Below are 22,012 nucleotides of genomic sequence, written 5' to 3'. Positions count from 1 at the left end.
AACCTGAGACGGCGGGGTAAGTCAAGCCTGTTTCAGAAGGAGAGGTAACTTATACTCAGAGTCTGTTGCCGGAGTAACATACTCTGTGAACCTAACCTGGTCGGGAGCAGGTTTTATCCTGTAAACTCTGAGTTTCTTGTGGTCTCCTCCCCTTTTTTAAAGGAGTAGTGGTGTTTAATCTTGTTAGTTGCTTTAGTAAGTTACATTCAATCAGTGCGCACATTTTTATTATGTACACTGTAAAATATTTTTAGCTGTCTTTAAGTTATAATTAAATTGCCAGTGCAAACCATTTTAATTACTACTTTATATATTTATATATTAAACTAAACTTTCAACTAAAAATTTCATACAGTAAATTGATATGACTTGTAAAGCTAATATGATATACTTAGGTGCAGAGACCGTCTAAGTGACTAAAATGTCATGTACTTTTATAGAGGATCCGGTAGTAGATGATGATGTTGCATTCAATTGTAGGAAGTTACATTTATGTTGCGAGTGGATTTTGAGACCCCGAGTGGTTTTTTGTCATATCCACTTACATTTATGTGAGCTAAATTATTATTTTTTGCAGTCATTTTAGATATATAAATATCCTTATATGACTAATATCACTCTTTGTGGTGCTCTTACATCTATACAGTTCCCTTGACATTTCTTATGCATCTACTCGTCATTACCGCTGGTCTAGTGGGTAGTACTGAGTGCGGTAGATAGGGCAGACGTACTGTCGGCGATCGGAGTTCGAATCCCAGCTTGGCGAACTTTTGTTTTATTCATGACAAACATTTGTAAAGTTCGTAGCCTTATATGACAAAATATTATGCTTAATTTCATTTTTAGCTGAGCTGCTGTCCTCTTTTTTCCATGGGATTGCATCTGCATGTAAATGAATATAATAACGTACAGTTCTTAGTTTATTTACTTCGGATATTTTAACTGGGATGAAAAATTAAATGTACGCATTTACTAGAGTAGCAATTTACAAAAACAACTCTTTTCTTTCAAATATATGCTCGTAGTTGCTGTACACTTGCAGTAACACTTTCAGTTTTAGTAGTAAAAATGATTAAGACCTCTTTGTCACGTGCTGTTGCCATGGTAAATCGTAATATCTGAGCTCCATTGATGATGCCTTTTCATTGTGGCTGTGCACGCGCTTAACTCAGAGTCAACCTACTCAGAGTCGATTGAACTAACTCAGATCAGCTTTTCTGTAACCGAAAACTCAGAGTTTCCTATCTCAGAGTAAGTCAACTCAGAGTTCAAGTTTAAACTCAGAGTTGGTTGAACCTCCTTATTGAAACGGGCCCCTGGTGTGCATTCTGAGGAAAAACAAAGGCACTGATGTAAAGATATAGTGCTAGTTGTTTTTTGTTTGGACAGGTCTTAAATTTACTAGTCTAATCCCTGTCTGGGAAACTGCCCCATTGTGTTATTTATATGGGTATGTTGTTGTGCTTATGGACTACAAATTTCTAAAATGAGGGTTGGGCTACAAATCCGTCAGTACGGTTTGCAAAACCGAGGATGAAATGCGAAAGCGTGCAGTTTATTTTTTTTTAAATGATAGAGAGAATGACGTGTCAACTTTTCGAGAGGAGAACACAGATTCTTTGATTTTTGTCTTTGGCTGAATGCAATTTTACATAGTTATTTAATAATAACATATTAACCAAAAAAGTCTTTAAAAATTGCATGCTATGTTTAAATGCACGACGGAAAGTCGCATCCGATTTTAATTATTATATTATTAAAATATAATAAATGCATATAAAAATAAATATTACGTAAATATTACCTACAATGTAAATCACTTTCCAGTTAGGAAAGTACAAGCTTAACACACTACCGTGTGTTAAGCATTGACTCCTGAAAGCATGAATAAAAGCATGGAAGCAATTTCTAAAATGAGAGTGGGGCTACAAATCCGTTAGTGCAGGGGTCCACAACCTTATAACAAAGTAAAGAACAAACAACCATGCATTAGGAACATTAATAATTGCTTTATTTATAGTATATTTTCTATAGATGTGTAAAACCATATTTTGCCGGATTGTGTTTCTTTACTTTCATTTTTTCACGAGTTTGCCTGCACATTTAGTCTTAATAAATAACGGTAAACGAACTTGGCTTGCTGTTCTCGAAGGCAGCTCGAATCTTGGTCTGGCTGGAGCCCCAAGTTCAAGTAACAGAACAGACGGAAAACAATGTGCAGTGAAGGAGGAGATGAGGAGGAGATATGCCAGAAGAATTGCGGTTGGGCACGGAGGCACGGGACTCGCGTTTATGCTTTTTGATGATTGACACATGACTGTTTAGGTTCCTTTCAAACCTACATTAAAAGTGTATCCGTTAAAATATTATTACTGCAGTAAAAGAGTTTAAGTATTAAGTATTAAGAATTAAGAGTTTGAGGGTAATTTTTAAGTTTTTCAGAAGCCTGCAATTAGTTTCATTTGCGATATCAAATGAACGTCTTCATTTTATTCATAAAGTCATACCTTTGAAGTGGATTGATATGTTATTTGAAGTCGGCTCGTAAAGGACAAAACACCTGATTAAACTATAACGTAGCTATTATACACATTTTTTTCAGGATGTTCTTGCGACCGGTGGCAACTTGTCCATGACCTGGTGGTTGGGGACCTCTGCGTTAGTGGACTCAGTTTGCAAAAACATTGCGAAAGTGTGTGCACTGTTTATTAATTGTTTATGAATTTGTGGATACGGATTGCAAATCTGAGAGCACTGACTGTTTACTTGTGCATATGGTTTATTCATCCGCGTGCACGATTTGTAAATTGAACAGTTTAACAATCTGAGTATGGTTTATGAGGTGAGGAATTACAAAACCATGTTCGTTTCTCGTAGGCATAAGAAGATGGTAGATTGCCACCAATAAAATCTACAATCAACTTAGCTTTTGAGAAACGAAGCCAATAGCAGGCAGAAAGGCCCTATTTAATTTATATGGCATTTAAAAACCGTATAGTATCCTGTCAATAACATAACCAAACAATACATTCTCTGTATAAGTGTATTACAGTTGTTTTACTAAAACTGAACATAAAAGCCAACATTCATCACTGCTGCAGTGGATAAATCATCTTACATTTACAAAGTCTTGGCGAACACGTGCACCACCTGCTGGTCAGATCGATTAACAGCAGATGAGATTATACTCGGTACTCTACTGCTTTTCCTGCAGTTCCCGGATGTTAAATGTTGAAATCTGTACGACTGAATTTTTGGACTTGAATTTTTGGACGCAAATTTAAATGAAAAATTGCCTGCTGAATATTTTACGTTGTATTTTTAAACAGACCGAATATTTTAAAGTGAAATCTAAAAGGTGAATGTGGACTATTGAATTTTTAATACAGAAAATATACACGCATGTTGAATTTCAGCCCTTAAAAATGCAAAACCTAAAAATACAATGCATTAAAATTCAAGCACGGTTAATACAATGCATTTTTTTCAGGTAGTACAACTCAACAGGCTGTTTTAATTCAAAAACATAAAAATACAATGCATTAAAATTCAAGTACAGTTAATACAATGCATTTTTTTCAGGTAGTACAATTCAACAGGCTATTTTAATTCAAAAACTTTTGTCATTATTTTTCTTCCATAGAGAGACCAATCTGCTTAGAGTACTACTAAAACCCCAATGAACTTGGCATTGAGATATTTGTATAATGCTGGCGCCGCCCCGCCAGGTGCCTATATAAGCAGCAGGTGCAAATATGGAAATTAGCTTCTTTTCGCTGAGAAAACCGGGAGAATGTGACCGGCCGACAGCAGGGAGCAGCACCTGTGGCGACGGGACGTGACGTCTCCATTCCCTCCTTCAGGGAACTAGGGTTACATTCGTAACCGAGACGTTCCATTTCAGTCGGTCACTATGACGTCACGTCGTGTCCGACGAATTGGGAATCCCTACCAAAACGCCACTAGGGGCTGACCTCTTCCAGTGTCTGCAAAAAAGCCATCCAAATCCACTTAAGGAATGGAGAATAGGATAAGGCAGAAAGGCCGGGCACTAGATGTTCCTTTAACCCCACAGAAGTGCCAGTGACTGGGAAGCGCCCTACCTGAGCGGGATAGGAATGCTGCGGAAGCCACCGCCCCTCTTAAATCTTTCAATTTAGCAGCATCTTTTGCTTTTAAGGATGGACATTCGGATTCTGCACAGATTACCGGAAGGTAAATGCTATCACAAAACCTGATTCATTTCCACTACCTCGAATTGAAGATTGTATTGATCAGGTAGGAAACGCTGAGTTTGTAAGTAAGTTTGATTTGCTTAAAGGCTACTGGCAAGTGCCTTTAACTGAAAGAGTTTGAGAAATTTCAGCTTTCATTGTGCCATCTGGTTTATATTCGTATAAAGTAATGAGTTTTGGATTAAGAAACGCGCCCGCTACCTTCCAGCGTCTAATGAATCGAGTAATTTCTGGTTTAAAAGGATGCGCTGTGTATTTGGATGATGTCGTCGTGTATAGTAAAACCTGGGAAGAACACATTATTCAGATTAGAGCACTATTTGATCGATTGGTGAAAGCAAATTTAACTGTTAATTTGGTGAAATGTGAATTTGCCAAGGCCACAGTAATTTATTTGGAAAAAGTGGTAGGCCAGGGTCAAGTGCGTCCTGTCCGTGCAAAAGTAGATGTCATCGATAATTACCCTACACCCACCACCAAAAAAGAACTCATGCAGTTTCTTGGGATGGTAAGGTTTTATCGTTGTTTTTGTAGAATTTTTTTTACAGTGGTGGCCCCCCTGACAAACTTATTGCGGGGAGGAATAAAATTTTGCTGGACTTCAAATTGTCAGCAAGCATTTGAAAGGGTTAAATGCTCCTTACAGAAGGTCCTGTGTTAAACGCTCCGAAATTTGATCAACCGTTTCAGTTGCAAGTGGATGCCAGTATGTGGGTGCTGGTGCCGTTTTGTTACAGATTTCTGAGGATGGCATCGATCACCCAGTTGGATTCTTTTCTAGAAAGTTTAATGCTTACCAACTTAATTATTCTGTAATTGAGAAGGAAGCACTGGCTCTCGTTTGGGCTTTGCAACACTTTGAAGTTTATGTGGGTTCATCTGTGGGACCATTGGTGGTTTTTACTGATCATAATCCATTAGTTTTTCTTCATTCATTACAGAACCCTAACCAAAGGTTAATGAGGTGGTGCTTGTTTTTACAAGGATCCTGTTGGATATTCGACATATAAAAGGCACAGGGAACATAACTGCTGATGCTTTATCGCATACACATATGGTGTAATGTTATAGGATTCGTCCTATTTTCCTTGTCTTTCTCTATTCTTTTCTTAAATTGCTTTCTAGGCGCCAGGTTGCTGAAAGGAGTTGGAGAGTTAAGACTGATGGATTTTGCCATCTGGATTGAATGCTATATTTTTTACACTATTGATGTTTTGTGGAGTTATGATTTGTTTAATCTGCTTTCTTTTAGAGGGGTGTGTGACGAGTTACTTCCACTAAGACCGGTCAGTGGGTGTGGCTTGAGGGCACGTCAACGGAATTGCTTACACCTGTTCCTTCCCTATAAAGTCTCAACGCTGTTTGTCGTTGGAGCTGTTCTCCTGGTTGTTTGGTTTTGTTTAGTTTAACTTATTTTGATGTTATAATTGGGTTACTTGGCTCTGTCTGACACTTAAACCATCCGTGTGTTTGATGGGGTCGGTATTGGGGTTTGTTTATTCCTTATTTTATGTTTTATATTTACATTAATAAATATCTTTTGTTGCAACGTACCAACCCGACTATGTCCTCCTTTACATTTGTCACGGCTTCGAGCCGGTCGTAATATGGTGGACGAAAAATATAGTAATAAAGGACAGCCGTGGCTGTGTAAGCAAAGCGGTGCTCTGCTAAGGGAAACGTGGGCTGGTAAGATTAACCCCACGGAAAAATACTCACAAAGGAACCCGGAGGGACACAATGTGGAGCCCGAGCCAAACATGTAGGTTCGCGAGGATACAGCTAGTGAAAGGCTGACAGCCAATGCTCCGCAACATAGACTGCCAAGGCAGTGGAGGAAGAACAATTCAAACCATTACGCATTTTTGTTCTGTAGGCCTTCCATACTGACACTGCTATGGAGCATCAGTCAGAGGCTGCAAGCCGACTTGCGAGTCTGCTCTCCATGCCCTCCCTGGTAAGGAAAGAACACGAGAGGATACAGGCTAGATACGAACACTGTAAAATCTAATGAACGTATTAGGTGTCGCCCAACCAGCAGCTCTGCAGATGTCTGTTAGCGAGGAACCACGAGCGAGTGCCCAAGATGAGGCAACACTCCGTGTGGAGTGCGCTCTCAAATTAAAGGTGCAAGGAATACCCTGCAGATTATAAGCCAGGGCGATAGTATTAACTATCCAATGAGACATCCTCTGCTTAGTGACAGCTTTCCCTTTCTGCTGACCACCATAACAGACAAAGAGCTGGTCTGAGGTCCTGAGGCTTTGTGTGTGTTCCACGTAGAGTCGCAGTGCGCGTACGGGGCACAACAAAGCCATGGTTGGGTCTGCCTCCTCCGGGGGCAGCGCTTGCAAGCTCACCACCTGATCTCTGAAGGGAGTGGTGGGAACTTTGGGCACGTAGCCTGGTCTGTGTCTCAGTGTTACGCTCGAGACAGCAGGACCAAACAACGCCCACACATGGAGATCCCACAGGTCGGGGCGCGGGTGCCATAATGTGCCCCCTCCTTGAGAAAGAAGGTCCTTCCTCAGGGGAATCTGCCAGGGAGGGGCTGTCGCGAGGAGCATTAGTTCTGGAAACCAATTCCTGGTCGTCCAGTACTGGGCACGACCAAACTTCTTCCAAATTAGCTGAACCATCTGGGGGTGGAGTCACCATTCGCCGGGATGCTCAGCTCGGGAAAGCACGTCTGCCGCTGTATTGAGCGACCCCGGGATGTAAATGGCACGAAGGGACCTCAGATGCTTCTGACTCCAAAGAAGGAGATGACGAGCGAGATGCGACAGGTGACGGGAGCGCAAACCGCCTTGACGGTTGATATACGCAACGGTCATAGTGTTGTCGGAGCGTACTAGTACATCCTTCCCTCACAGCTCCGTAGCGAAGCATACAAGTCCCAGATATACAGCCCACAACTCGCGGCAATTGATGTGCCAATGCAACTGGGGTGCTGTCAACACCCCCAAAGCTTACACGATGGATGCCGGCGTGCCACGCTCTCCTCGGGACTCGATCGTGAAGCCAACGCTGAAGCAGTCTCATATGGAGCAGCCCAAGCGGTGTCACAGCCGCGGCTGCTGCCATATGCCCCAGGAGCTTTTGAAATTGTTTCAGCGGGACCGCATTCTTCTCTCGAAATGAACTGAGGCAAGTCAGAATTGACTGGACACGCGCTTCTGTTAAACGCGCCGATAAATCGATCGAGTCCAGTTCCATGCCGAGAAAAAAGATCCTCTGTGTGGGGCAGAGTTTGCTCTTTTCACAGTTGTCCCGAAGACCCAAACGAGCAAGATGCCGAAGCGTTAAATCTCTGGGCTCGCAAAGCGTCCGCCGAGAATGCGCTATTATAAGCCAATCGTTGAGGTAAGCCAATATGGAACACAGCTCTCTCTGAGGGGCTTTAATGCCGCCTCCACTACTTTCGTGAATACACGGGGAGAGAGAGACAGCCCGGATGGTAAAACTTTGTACTGATATGCCCGACCTTCGAACGCAAACCGGAGAAACAGTCTGTGACGAGGGAGAATGGACACATGAAAGTACGCGTCTTTCAGGTCTATTGCTGCAATCCAATCTTGGGGGCGAATTGAATTGAATATTTGCTTCGGTGTTATCATTCTGAAAGACCTCTTCTGAAGAGATTTGTTCAGAACGCGCAAATCCAAGATCGGTCGTAACCCACCGCCTTTCTTGGGTAATATGAAATACGGTCTGTAAAAGCCTGACCTCATCTCGGTTGGAGGGACTGGCTCAATCGCGTCCTTCGCCAGCAGGACTTTGACTTCTGAACGCAGTACATGTGCATCGGACGCTTTCACCGTGGTGAAACGAATGCCCAAGAATTTGGGTGTGTGCCGGTTGAATTGTATTTCGTAACCGAGGCGGACCGTGCGTAAAACCCAACGAGACGGGCTGGGAGCCAAGCCCCCAGGGGCCGCACGAGGGGAATTAACGGCACTACCGGTGTACTCGCGGTGGGGCAGCGAAGCGAGACAGGTGGGACTGCCGGTGCGTCTGCTGTGACAGCATAAACATCTACAGTATGTGTGTGTGTGACACTGACCTGAGCCCGCTGAGGGTGACGGTCGTCTGGTCCCCGCTGCGGAGAGCGCAGACTCCGATGAGGGTGCTGGTGGTCCGGTCTCCTCCGCGGAGATCTCGGACTCCTCAGGACACCCGCTGGCGATAGAGGAGAGGAAGGATGTGCATGTGAATGCTCGCTCACGTCTCTCTCAATTCTCTGGAGAAGGAATAGGAATGCACTCTTTTTGTGGTTTTGTGGGTGCCGGCTGAGAAGCCAGCGGAACAGAAACAAAACGTAACCAAAGATTCTCCACCCGGCCCTCTACCGGTGGAGGAAGCGGTGTGTTTACCGTCTCCCGTAGAGTGATCCCATCCAAATCCAGGTCGCCCGTCTCAGGTGGGGCGGGGCGGGCTGCCGACAGCTGTTCCCCCTCCCTGGCCAGGATGACGTCCTAGCGGATGGGGGGGTTGTGGAGGTAGCCACCGCAGGGCGCCCTCGGCTGGAAGGCGAGATGCAGGTCGCTTGGTGGGGCATGATCTGAGCGATCGCCTCTGTCTACGCCTCTGTCACCTTGTAGCGCGGAGAGCCAAATCAGTGGCAGCCCGGAGCTCCAAGAGGACAGGCGAGTCGTGTCCTCCCTCGTGCAGGTCCCTCGGTGAACCTGCAGCAACGCCATTGCGTGCAGGGCTGAAGCCGCCTCTCCACATGCCTGGTGGGCAGCGCCCGTTAAACCGGACGACTGCAAGCACGGGAGGGGAAGGTTGGGCGGTCCTTCCAGGAGGGAGCGGTGGCTGGACACAGCTGCATCGCGACCCCCCGCTCCACGGGAGGGATCCCTGTATAACCCTTAGCGGCTCCGCTGGTGAGGGGGGAGTGCTGAAACGGCCGCAATCTGGTCGAAAACGGCGACTTCCAAATTCTAATCAGCTCCTCGTGCACCTCGGAGAAGAATGGCACTGGATGAGAGGGTTGTGAAACCCGGGCAGCTCTGAAGAACCAATCATCCAGACGGGACGGTTCGGGCTGAGGGGGGTTAACCCACTCTAACCCTACGGTCTCCGCCGCTCGAGCGAGCACGGCCACCATCTCTGGATCGAACTCCGGCGTCACAACCAGACTGGAGGGAGGAAGGGCGTCGGGATCCACGTCAGAGGGAGGGGGCCCACCCTCGGATGTTGCGGTTTCTGTGGACCCGGAGGGAGGCACAACAGATTCTACAGACATCGTAGAACACGATGCTGCAGTCTCCATTGGCACTTCTGCCGGCTGTGGACGAGGAGGCTGAGAGCCAGAGGACGAATCCCCCGACCGGTTCAGCACAGTGATGCGGAGTAGGCTTGCCGCGATAGTCTGTGAAACGGTGATAACCGGTGCTTCAGCCTCTCACCGGTTATATCACTTGCCCACCGCGACACCGTCTTTCACCGTCGTTTTGATATTTTCGTGTAATTAAATCATTTAGTTTCGTTAGAGAGAGCAAACACTTACAACTGAATGTGTCTGTTGTCTGAATTCAGCGGGGCTGAACGCGCGTCACGTCACAGAGCAGCCGCAGGTGTCAGATTTCATTTATTTCTGTTAGAGTTTGCAAGGCGAGCTGACTGACCAGATGATGACAGAAGCCGCGTGCTTTGCTCGTTTTTGTTATAATATACATATATGATGTTTAATATAAGCGATGTCGTTTTGTTGTTGTGTTTTTCATCAAGAAAAATATTAAACCCATCATTCAAGCAGCGCTTTTATGGAGAAGTAGCTGGTTGCTCTGCTTGGGACTGGTGGGTTCTGTGAGAATTACCTGCGCACATTGACTCAAGCACTTAAGTAAACCAGCTGTTGCACTCACATTGCACGCAAATTCATAGGCGATTTAACGCAGCTTACGCAAGCGATGCATTTAAACAGTTGCGTAATTCAAAAGTGAAAGTAAAATGTGCACGTCTGCATGCGCATTTATAAGCCCCTCCCACTCGGTGATACCGGGATCACCGAGTTTGTGACGCGCTGATTAACCGGTGGGAAAATTACATCACCGCGGCAACCCTAATGCGGAGGTCATCCTTTGAGAGCCTCACAGCCGCACCGAGGCGACGCTCAGCACTCGCAGGAGGCGGGTTGCGTTTTTCCCGGAGGAAAGACAACCGTCTCCGCAAATCCACAAGCGACATGTTCTCGCAGTGAGAACACTTACCCTCAGCAAACGCTGCCTCCGCGTGCTCGATGCCCAAGCACGAAAGACAACGCTCGTGACCGTCCTTCGGACCCATGTACTTTCCACACCCAAGATCGCACGGACGAAAAGCCATCCTTAAAAGGACGCTGATCTCCGGATATACGAGAGAGTGGCTGCCTTTAACAAGGCACAAAGCTCTCCGTATTACTCTTTTAGGGAAATTCACTCAGATGCTCAGTTGATGATGCGCACAGGGAAAGGCAACGCACACACAAAACTCAAAAAAGATGCAGAGCCGTGGAATACTGCGAAGCGTCCGCTGTGGTACTGCTAGTCCAACCAACTTCAGCAATCGATCCCAACAGAGTAGAGTAGCTTCTCAGTAGCAGATACTGCCGGCTTTCGAAGCGAAAAAGCTAATTTCCATATTTGCACCTGCTGCTTATATAGGCACCTGGCGGGGCGGCGCCAGCATTATGCAAATATCTCAATGCCAAGTTCATTGGCGTTTTAGTAGTACTCGAAGCAGATTGGTCTCTCTAAGCGAGTTCCCAATTCGTCGTTCACAACGTGACGTCGTAGTGACCGACTGAAAGGGAACTGTAATATAAACACACACTGTTATCAGTATTATTTTGGACAAACCAGGGGCGTTGCTAGACATAAAGCTCTACTGGGGCACGGGCTCCCCATTTTTTTTTACTTTTTCTTGAAAGCCTGCGGTGATACAATTTCCTTTGTTTAACCCACTATTCCAACATTGCAACAAGTACTGGGAAAGACAAACATTTATTTAAAAATATTTAAGTATCATCTTCATATATACAACATTATTAACATGTTTAAAGGCATAAAATGTTTGGAAATAATGGCCGGAGAGAAAAATTTTTTATGCACATTTGCATTTTACATAACAATGATTAATAACTTATTTTTTTATTTTTAAGAATATTTTCATTTTATGACTGCTACAAAAAAATCTATCTTAGTTACTGCTAACTGTTTATGTAATGACCTAGAGCTAGTGAACTAAATATTAATTTCATATCTGAAAATACAGAACAGTATAACACAGTTTTTGTATGTGAACAATGCAATTTTATAGACTATTGACAGGTTTTCCTGAGATTTTCCTTCTAATGTTTAAGCCCTGACAGGGTAAGATGTTATGTGTCTTTACCCTCTTAAATTCCTCATCTCTCATTTTTGCTTCCCTTTTCCTGCTTTACACAAAACATTTCTGATGTCCATCACATGCGTCAATGAGCGGGTGAAAATAAGATTTTCATTATTAGCTATTTAGAAACTTACTTTAGTCTCGTCATGTTTTCATAAACCAACTCAATCGCGTGTACTTTGTATGCGGCTGCGCACGGCAAAACAGTTGCGTGAACCCCTCAATTCATGTCCGCGTCCGCGCACCCATTCATGTCCGTGCGCGGACGCGGACATGAATTGAGGCGTGCACGCGTCAGTGCGACTGCTGCGTCGCTTTTTCAAACGTGAATTGGGTAACTACATTGCATATAGATCCGTTTTGCCGCGATTGTCTTTGTAAAGGAATAAACTAGTTCACTGCTAAAATGTAAACTTGAGATTTACACAGGGGCACAAAAGATTTACACTGGGGCACGTGCCCCAGTAAAAGGGGTCTAGCGACGCCCCTGGGACAAACCCTTACAAAAATGAACCATGGTTTTACCACAGTTAAAACAAAAAAACCATGGTTACTGTAGTAAAACCATGGTAACCACAAAATAAGCATGGTTTTGACAACCATGGTTTTCAAAAACCATAGTTAAACCATGGTTAGTGTAGTAAAACCACGATTTTGCTCATAGTAATCAATACACCAAAAAACCATTGTTACTACACTTTTACCACAATAAAACCATTGTTAATTTTCGTAAGGGAAGTTTTGCACATTTCACTTTAATGTACACTGAAGCATGCATCGTGAATTAGCAATGTGGAAACGGTAGTTTGTTACTGCAGTAATATCACGTTCAGTGCTATAAATCTCTCCGTTCCAGAATATTTGGTTCATAACATCTTTGATTCAGGTGTTTGTGCAGCCGTACCCTGAAGATTTAACAAAAGTCTGGGTAGGTCTAAGTAAAAAAAAGTAAGTAGGAATAAGTATGTGAGAAATGAGATAAAAATTACCTTGCTTGCTTCTTTCCGCCATTTCACCTCAGTGCGAGAAAAAAACGCATTGCCTCTTTTGTACAGAAAATGAGCAATTTTAATTGGTCGTCAATTCACTGTGAGTTTCTGGCCGTTTCCCAATCTGAAGACTGCAGCCTCCGGAGGTCGTATTTTAACACTGCATACAGTACATCATCAAGACTGTCTTATTTCAAAATATTAACAATTATAAAGTTTATTCTTATTCTTAGTTAATCGCAAATTGTTGTAATATGCGTATGGCTTGCGAATGTAATGCTCAGTGAACTGAAATAAACCAGGCTTGATGATGTATGCAGCCTGCATATGCGACCTCTGCAGGCTGCAACCTTTGGATTGACAAAAGGCCTCTGTGTATCGTAGCAACGAGCACAAGACTGTGCTGGTATAAAACCAGTGGGAAAATAGATCTTGTGTATTGTTTATATATGTCGTGTGTGTATGTCTCTATGTGATAGAATTATTATTTGATGCAAATAATTCTAGCCGGCTCAGCCAAACTTTATCAGATGGCGGCCAAATTTGCCTTAGGAAATTATTGCCTGGCGGCTGAAATTCTAAATAGCGCAAATGGCGGCGGCTTTGGGGTCTACCGAGAACCATGGATTTTTAATGTTATCGGTAATGAATACTGAAATTTTGGTACAATGACAACACTAGAATGATATAATACTACTATGTAGGTACTCAAGATTAACATGAGATAAGCAGAAACCGCATGTGTTATGGGTGCTTTAACCCCTTGGAGCTGTGTGGATTACCTCTGTGAAGGATGGATGCACTTTTTGGGTTTCAAAAGCACTATTCGGACAGGATTAGTTTTCCAAGTTTTCCAACCCCCAGGACGTCTGTGATTTTATGTACCGATTCGGACGGGATTAAAATTCTCAGGCTATTTACAGTATGAGATGGGAGTGTCTTTTAATGCATTTGAGCGTTGCAGAAGATCACGTGCTCTGGATACGCGTGTTTGTAAGGTTTGATATTTTGCTTTAAATAATAAATTACATGTTCTGTAATAATTTTCAATTTAATTTTAACAAATCAAAATAAAATATACAAATCCTACTAAAGTAACGTTAGCCTACGTGTTTTAGATAACTGGCTGTCTATAAAATACCCAAAGAAATGAAAAAATAATGATTAATAACAATTTATTATCTTTATTAATTAACATTACCATTCTGGCGTTGAACAAGTTTGAACGGAGTTTCTTACCTTATAACGTTACTGATATTACAGTGGCAGGTCTTAACAGTGTTTGATATTCAGCTCGTCTTGATTTAATCATTTTATTTCGCAGAATGGAAAAAACATACATATCTAAAAAATGGGACTCAGGAAATACAATATACGTGCTCTAGTAAGACCTTACGGCAGATCACGTTGGCCAAAACACGAAATGAACCGCGTTTTCAAAAGATATTGCGGGCAAACACAGACATTTACATCCGGACGGGATTAAATTTATCAGATGACCTCTAAGTTCGGCGAAAAAATGGGGGTAAATTGCTCTGGAATTCTTACGGAGGTTGTCAGAGAAAAACACAGACATGCCCAATTCGGACAAGATTAAAAACACAGAGGACCTCTGAGAAGCACGATTTTCTCAGAGGTCCCCCTGTAAAACTAATCCCGTCCGAAAAGGGCTAAAGACAGAGGTTGTTCTCTGTTTTCTCCCATTATAAGCTTGGAAAAGCAAGGGCATTTACTAAAATAACTCCAAATATGTCAATCTGAAAAATGATGGACATATGTATGTCGGATTGCTTGAGGGTTAGTACATCATGGGGTAATTTTTACATTAACAATATTGATGTAAACTTAGGTGTCCCGTATTTGGGACGGCGATGCTTAACAGCGTGGGGTATTTTTCTCTTTTTTGCACTTTTATTTTCTCTAGTCCAAGAAAAGGGATTTTGGTGTTTAATATTCTTTTTCAGAAACATTTTAACAAATGTTTTGTCTACATTGTCGCATTGCTCTTGAGAACATTTCATTTTGTTACACAAATTACTAACAACATCGCATGGTCAAAAAATTTAACCTTAGTGGAATATACAAGACCTTTTTATAAAAAAGCATTGTCCCAGTGACAGCTTTTGTAACTTTTTTCTGACAGTGTATGATGGGGAATTAATGTAATGTTTTGTTTTCAGGGATAACCTGATGACTGATATTTATGGTGCCAACCTCTACAACCGCTACCTCGAAGAAAGGACGACTAACAAGACCACAAAAGCAGTAGCAAAGGTGGGGACAAGCAAACAAGTCCCCACCACAGTCACTAAGGAAGTGGATATGAACAATGGTTGGGAAAGTGAACTTGCTTCGCCCTCTGCCACCTCCTGCAAATCCATTCTGGTTTGCACCGGAGTCTACAACCCCCATTTGGAGTTGCCTAAAGATGCAAACCAGTGCATCAAAGAGACAGTTTTCCACGGGCATCGTGATTTCCGCTTTGACCCTGCTTTGGTTGAGCCAGAAAAAGTTGTTCAGGATGTGGACGCTGCGGTTGAACTTATTTTTGAGATTGAAAAGTCTGAGACAGCATAGTTAATATATCAATGTTTTGACAAATTTTGCCATGTTTGGTACTATAGTGTCAGCTGTACTAAGGGTGGGTTGTTTTTGGCCCGTGGTGGGTAAATATTGGACAGAACACGTGCTGGGTTATAAAATTGACCCAATGCTGGGTTGTTTGAACCCAACTGCTGGGTTATTATACCCCATGGTTGCATAACAACAACCCAACATTGGGTCATTTTTAACCCAGCACGGGGTCATTTTTAACCCAGCATGTGTTCTGTCCAATATTTACCCATTATGGGTAAAAAAAATAACCCAGCCATTTTTAGAGTGTATCCAACATTTTCATTTTTTAAGCCTTTTACAAAATAAACACAATTCAGAACTGAGGCAACAGGAGGAAACATTCAAGATCTTATGGCATTTAATCTGTTCTTTAAGGGGTGGTTCAATGGTATTTCATGCATTCTGACTAATTAACACTGTTTAAAGGAGGGGTGAATCAAATACTCATTTTAACTTGATAATTTGTTATATATATATACAGGGCTTGACATTCATTTTTTGCTCACCAGCCAACGTGGCTAGTTGTTTTCCAAAATTACTAGCCACTCAGCATTTTCACTGGCCACAATTTTGTTGCTGGTAAAATAAATTTTATATGGATAAACTTGACTTTGGCATCCGAAAATGACTTTAAATCGAGAACATTTACTTGGTTTAGCTAAGTTAGATGCAGATTGAATTCAAATGCAGTCTGACCACCCAAATTAAGACAACATTTATTAGCTGGTATATCAGTATTAGGGCTGTCCTCGACTAAGGATTTACATATTCGAATCAGAATTGTCGAATCTTTTCATAGTCGACCGATAGTCGAATCATCTATGTGTGTGTGTGCATGGTTTGGGAGGGGGTCAGACCAGGTACAAATTGATAACTTTTATTTTCTTTCACAAGCAGCACACATAAACAAGTTTCTGATAAAGTGACCTAAACTGTCTTTCAAGTGATGAACGAAGACAAAACTGATGATGCATTTATATATTTTTAAGGTAAAATGTAAGGCAACATTTGTTTAATTATTCCTCATAACATTTTAAAGCCACGATCTACAGAACATCACACAAAAAAACTTTTTGATAACTAAACCTAAAAATATAACAAAGGTGATCCTGCCTTGAAAACCTCGGCTAATTCAGTGTTTTTATTTAATTTGGAGATTAAGCGCGTCAAAGCAGTCATTAAAAAAAAAAAAACGACAAATGAGAAATGACAAATAATTTGTGATTGTTACTGCAAATTATAAAAACTAAGCTTTATATACAATTTATAAAAACACTGAAATTAATGATTTTATAGACACTACGCGTTATTATTTAGCACAGAAATACCTGCTTGCATGCTTTCACTTTGATCATCTCCATTCACTTTAGATACAGAAACAACTGATGATATTATTTATTTCAGGAATCTCTTTTTTATCATTTGAAAGTGAACCCCGACAATAATACTAAATCACAAGAAAGACAGTCGTGTCAGGCATAAATACAGATATTTTGCAGATATTTTCCGTTTCATCACCGAAATTTAAAGAAACGGCTTACCTGTTTTGTAGTTTAACTTTGACAAGCTAACCACAATGTTTTTAAATACATTTTAAAAACTTATACCCGTCGAAAACATCCGTTTTTTAATGTTTTAGGTTGATGAACTTCTAAATCTGAGACGAAGAGCACCTAGCACGTTCGGCTAAATTGCATGCGCAAGCATGGCCAGCACGCAATAGCGCAACATCAATACAACGAAAGCAATCCAAAATGTACAGACTTAAATTAGATCAGAATTTACCTTTATAATAAATACATTTTTTTTTAATAAAATAAGGTCAGAAGTAAAGTGCAGAACAAATATGTGCAAAATGCCTCAAGTGCACGAAAACAAAACACAAGCCAAATAGATAAATCAGATAACCCAGAGTGATTTATAAATAAAATAAAATAAAATAAAATGAAGAAATTATTAAAAGAATGAAAGTATAGCCAGAATTACCAGCTTTTTCTTTTAAATGTAGAAACAAAGAGGCAATGGTTTATTAACATAGGAACCATATGGACGTGTAGCCCGGTCACAGGGGTTGCTGTATTTATTAACGCATTTTAAAAATATTTATTGAAAACTGATACTTCACATATTATTTGCAGAATTATAATAATATGCTGTATATTAATATATTGGGAGAAAGCTGTTATATGTGAAATCAGATTTGTGCACGGTGCACCCATATACGGCCAAAATTAAAGGATCCTCATTTCATAACACATCTGCGACGATTCGACTGTGAGATTGGTAGTCGAATCAGGCTTCTTCTATCGATGCATCGAATCTTCGACTATTCGGGGTCACCCCTAATCAGTATAGATCATATCATATATTTAGGTGCATGAAAAACATCGTAAGGCATATAGATTCACCTTGAATGAATATACTAAAAGGTGTGTAGACGAATATAAACACAAAACCCCTCGACAACCACTTTAAATATTTATTAACAACAGCAGTCAAGAAATGTACATGAATTCTACTTTCAACTTGTTTATGCAGATTGTATTTTATATGCTTGTTGTAGTTTCCCAGTGTCGAATTGCGAAATCCCAGTGTCGAATTGCGAAATCTACCCGCATATATATATATATATATACAGTATTGTTCAAAATAATAGCAGTACAATGTGACTAACCAGAATAATCAAGGTTTTTAGTGTGTTTTTTATTGCTGCGTGGCAAACAGGTTTTCCAAGTGGGTTCAGTGGATTCTCGGAGGGCAGGCGGGACCCAGCATTCGTGGTGTGCACGCTCTTGGGGCTGTGCAATTGGGCAATTAACTAATTAACTAAATCAACTTAAAGGGGTGTGTTAAAAAAATAGCAGTGTCTACCTTTGACTGTACAAACTCAAGACTATTTTGTACAAACTTTTTTTTTCTGGGATTTAGCAATCCTGTGAATCACTAAACTAATATTTAGTTGTATGACCACAGTTTTTTAAACTGCTTGACATCTGTGTGGCATGGAGTCAACCAACTTGTGGCACCTCTCAGCTGTTATTCCACTCCATGATTCTTTAACAACATTCCACAATTCATTCACATTTCTTGGTTTTGCTTCAGAAACAGCATTTTTTATATCACCCCACAAGTTCTCAATTGGATTAAGGTCTGGAGATTGGGCTGGCTACTCCATAACATTAAATTTGTTGGTTTGGAACCAAGACTTGCCCGTTTACTAGTGTGTTTTGGGTCATTGTCTTGTTGAAACAACCATTTCAAGGGCATGTCCTCTTCAGCATAGGGCAACATGACCTCTTCAAATATTTTAACATATGCAAACTGATCCATGATCCCTGGTATGCGATAAATAGGCCCAACACCATAGTAGGAGAAACATGCCCATATCATGATGCTTGCACCTCCATGCTTCACTGTCTTCACTGTGTACTGTGGCTTGAATTCAGAGTTTGGGGGTGGTCTCACAAACTGCCTGTGGCCCTTGGACCCAAAAAGAACAATTTTACCCTCATCAGTCCACAAAATGTTCCTCCATTTCTCTTTAGGCCAGTTGATGTGTTCTTTGGCAAATTGTAACCTCTTCTGCACATGCCTTTTTTTAACAGAGGGACTTTGCGGGGGATTCTTGAAAATAGATTAGCTTCACACAGACGTCTTCTAACTGTCACAGTACTTACAGGTAACTCCAGACTGTCTTTGATCATCCTGGAGGTGATCATTGGCTGAGCCTTTGCCATTCTTGTTATTCTTCTATCCATTTTGATGGTTGTCTTACGTTTTCTTCCACGTCTCTCTGGTTTTGCTCTCCATTTTAAGGCATTGGAGATCATTTTAGCTGAACAGCCTATCATTTTTTGCACCCCTTTATAGGTTTTCCCCTCTCCAAACAACTTTTTAATCAAAGTACGCTGTTCTTCTGAACAATGTCTTGAACGACCCATTTTCCTCAGCTTTCAAATGCATGTTCAACAAGTGTTGGCTTCATCCTTAAATAGGGGCCACCTGATTCACACCTGTTTCTTCACAAAATTGATGACCTCAGTGATTGAATGCCACACTGCTATTTTTTTTAACACACCCCTTTCAACTAATTCAAATAAATTGTCCAATGGCACGGCCTTGGGAGCGTGCGTGTCGTGGGTGCTGGGTCTCGTTTGTTTTCTGGGAATCTACTGAACCTACTGGTAACTTGTTTGCCACGTAGCAATAAAAAAACATACTAAAAACCTAGACTAGAACTCCAGGAGAGATGGACTTGATAGAGGGAGCAGTGCGGCCAGATACATTTTGGGCGCTGCAGCATATTAAATATATGATAAATAGTGTTTCCGCGTGAGAAATACAATGTGTGGCGGGAGTGCATGCATGACGAAAGACTGAAAGCCCGGCTATTATCAGCGGCCTCAAAACACTACCGGCCCACCGGGAAAAGTCCAGACTCTCCCAATTGCCACTTGGCTACTGTCATCATCACTGCAATCCTGACAACCAACCTTGTTGTGTTGTCATAGTGATGAGTAATGGAACAACTGCGTCTGTCACGTGACATCTACCGGTAATCAAAATTTTAGCGTGTGCAATCTGCACAATAGAACTGGCTTAAACAGACGATCTGACGGGTTTTAGATGATTAAATACAACCCGAAACTAAATAACAGACCAGGGGCCTCATTTATAAAGCGTTTTTACTCACAGATTTGATCTTAGACCGTGCGTACGCTCAAATCCACTCCAACGTTCAGATTTATAAAACTCGTCTTTGACGTGGAAAAGTACTCGTCAGGTTCCGATTTGACGTACGCACGTTTCCTTGTGGCAGTATTGCAGTACTGCAGGTAGGCATATTTGAAACTTTTACAGCGTCAGCATCATCTGTATTAGAGCTTATTGGGCCCCAAAAAAAAAAAAACGTAACCGAAGCCCCCTGCACGTTGTGTCCAAGCCTGGCCCGACCGACAAATTAACTGTAATTATAAGCCCGAGCCCAATTTAAACCCGACAATGTTTTAAAAGTGCGCCATGACGTTCTTAACAACAATTCAGAGTTGTTTACAGAAATGTGTTCAGAATTATCTTAATGAACTAATGCAACAAGGACGAAGCATGTAAACTGCGCTGTTGGTTTATTCAGAATAGAAACATAATAAAAAAACATGCAACAATGATGCAGAAAATGAACAAGAAGGAAAGGCATACTACTCCAAAATAATTTAACAAGGTTTGAGAATATATTTTAAACAAAATATGTTGGCCTATTTTGATATTTTAAAATGTATGGCAATTCCGATGCAAAAATTTGTCCATAGGTTCAGAAAACGATTTTCTAGTTTGTCATCTTTTAAAAAAAATATAAAACAAATATAGCAAAATTGTTTCGCTGTGTTTAACGCATATGTACAAACGTGCTTATTAAATTAAAGTAAAAAACGAATTCAATGATTAAAAGGACGTGAAAGGAACTACATTTTAAAGCCTCGACGTAGCCTACAATAAGGGACATGCAACATTTAAGAGTGATGGGTATTTTAAAAAATCATATTAATTATTCCCATGCATCGATTTTAATGTTAAACATCTGTAAATCCAAATGAATACATATGGAATATATTCAGACAGTTTATGATACGATCTTTGAATTTTAAAGTAAAAAAATCTCTTATTTTTACACCGCCGTGCAGGAGGCATGCCAAACTGAAACAAAACTTTTAAAACACAAATACTACGTTTACGTGTAAAAAATATATTTAAATGGGTAACACTTTACAATAAGGTTCATTAGTTAACTACATTAGTTAACATTAACTAATAATGAACTGCACTACAGCATTTATTAATCTTTGTTAATGTTAATTTCAACAATTACTATTACTTTATTAAAATCTTGTTAACGTTAGTGCACTGTGAATGCGAATTCAATGGACAAACAATTAAACCTTTATTTCTATAAACTAACATTAACAAAGATGAATAAATGCTATAACAAATGTATTGCTCATGGTTTATGTTAGTTAATACATTAACTTATGTTAACTAATGATTCAATTCATTCAATTCAATTTTATTTATATAGCGCTTTTTACAATTGGTGATTGTTTCAAAGCAGCTTTACATTAATAGAAGCAGTGGAAAGCACAGAAAAACGACAGATAGCACAACATAATACACGATAGCACAAGCAGCTAAATTTGATGCGGCTATGAATCAACATTATAAGCGTGCGTATTGCTAATGTAACGTAAAGAAGAGGGTGCTAAGTTAAGCTCAAGAGGGCTGCCTCCCCGGGTTGAAAAACCCCCTAGGAGAAAAAAACCCCAGGCTCAGCCGGGGAAGTAAAAAAAGTCATAGGAGGGAAAAACCCTTGGGAGATATATTTATATATACATTGAAACGATTAAGGATATATTTATATATACATTGAAACGATTAAGGAGATTAAGGAGATTAGGCGGAGGTTAAGCGGGTTCTGCCGGTGGTTGTTGGTCATGCATCAGCTGGGCATCACGTTGAAGGTCTGCCGGTGGGTCAGAGGTGTGCCGACTTTCACATTTACCGGAACTGGGTCTGTTTGTCTCATTGTCCTCGAAGAGAAGGACGAGACATAAAGAAAGAAAAACAAAACCCAATTAGCGTAGGGGCCATTCATATGTATACACATGTACATATACACAAACATATATCCATATATATCTATATATATCCACACATATCTATACATACATATATACACATATATATACATACACACACACACACACACACACATATATATATATATATATATATATATATATATATATA

The 22,012-nt window shown here is 41.0% G+C and overlaps 1 protein-coding gene across 1 annotated transcript in view; it reads left to right on the top strand.

Annotated features, from left to right (window-relative positions):
- The window catches only part of LOC129427878 (haloacid dehalogenase-like hydrolase domain-containing 5), a 134,879-nt gene extending 118,366 nt beyond the window's left edge, over window positions 1-16,513 (top strand). Inside the window, exon 8 of the mRNA XM_055184649.2 lies at window positions 14,779-16,513. Coding sequence (XP_055040624.2) covers window positions 14,779-15,175 — 397 coding nt within the window. The 3' untranslated portion in view covers window positions 15,176-16,513. The remainder of the gene's footprint in view (window positions 1-14,778) is intronic.
- Window positions 16,514-22,012: the final 5,499 nt, after the last annotated feature.

The sequence above is a fragment of the Misgurnus anguillicaudatus genome, chromosome 14, assembly GCF_027580225.2.
Source record: "Misgurnus anguillicaudatus chromosome 14, ASM2758022v2, whole genome shotgun sequence".
Lineage (NCBI taxonomy): Eukaryota > Metazoa > Chordata > Actinopteri > Cypriniformes > Cobitidae > Misgurnus > Misgurnus anguillicaudatus.
Note: the sequence above shows the minus strand (reverse complement) of the source record. Positions and strands in the feature narration are given on the sequence as shown.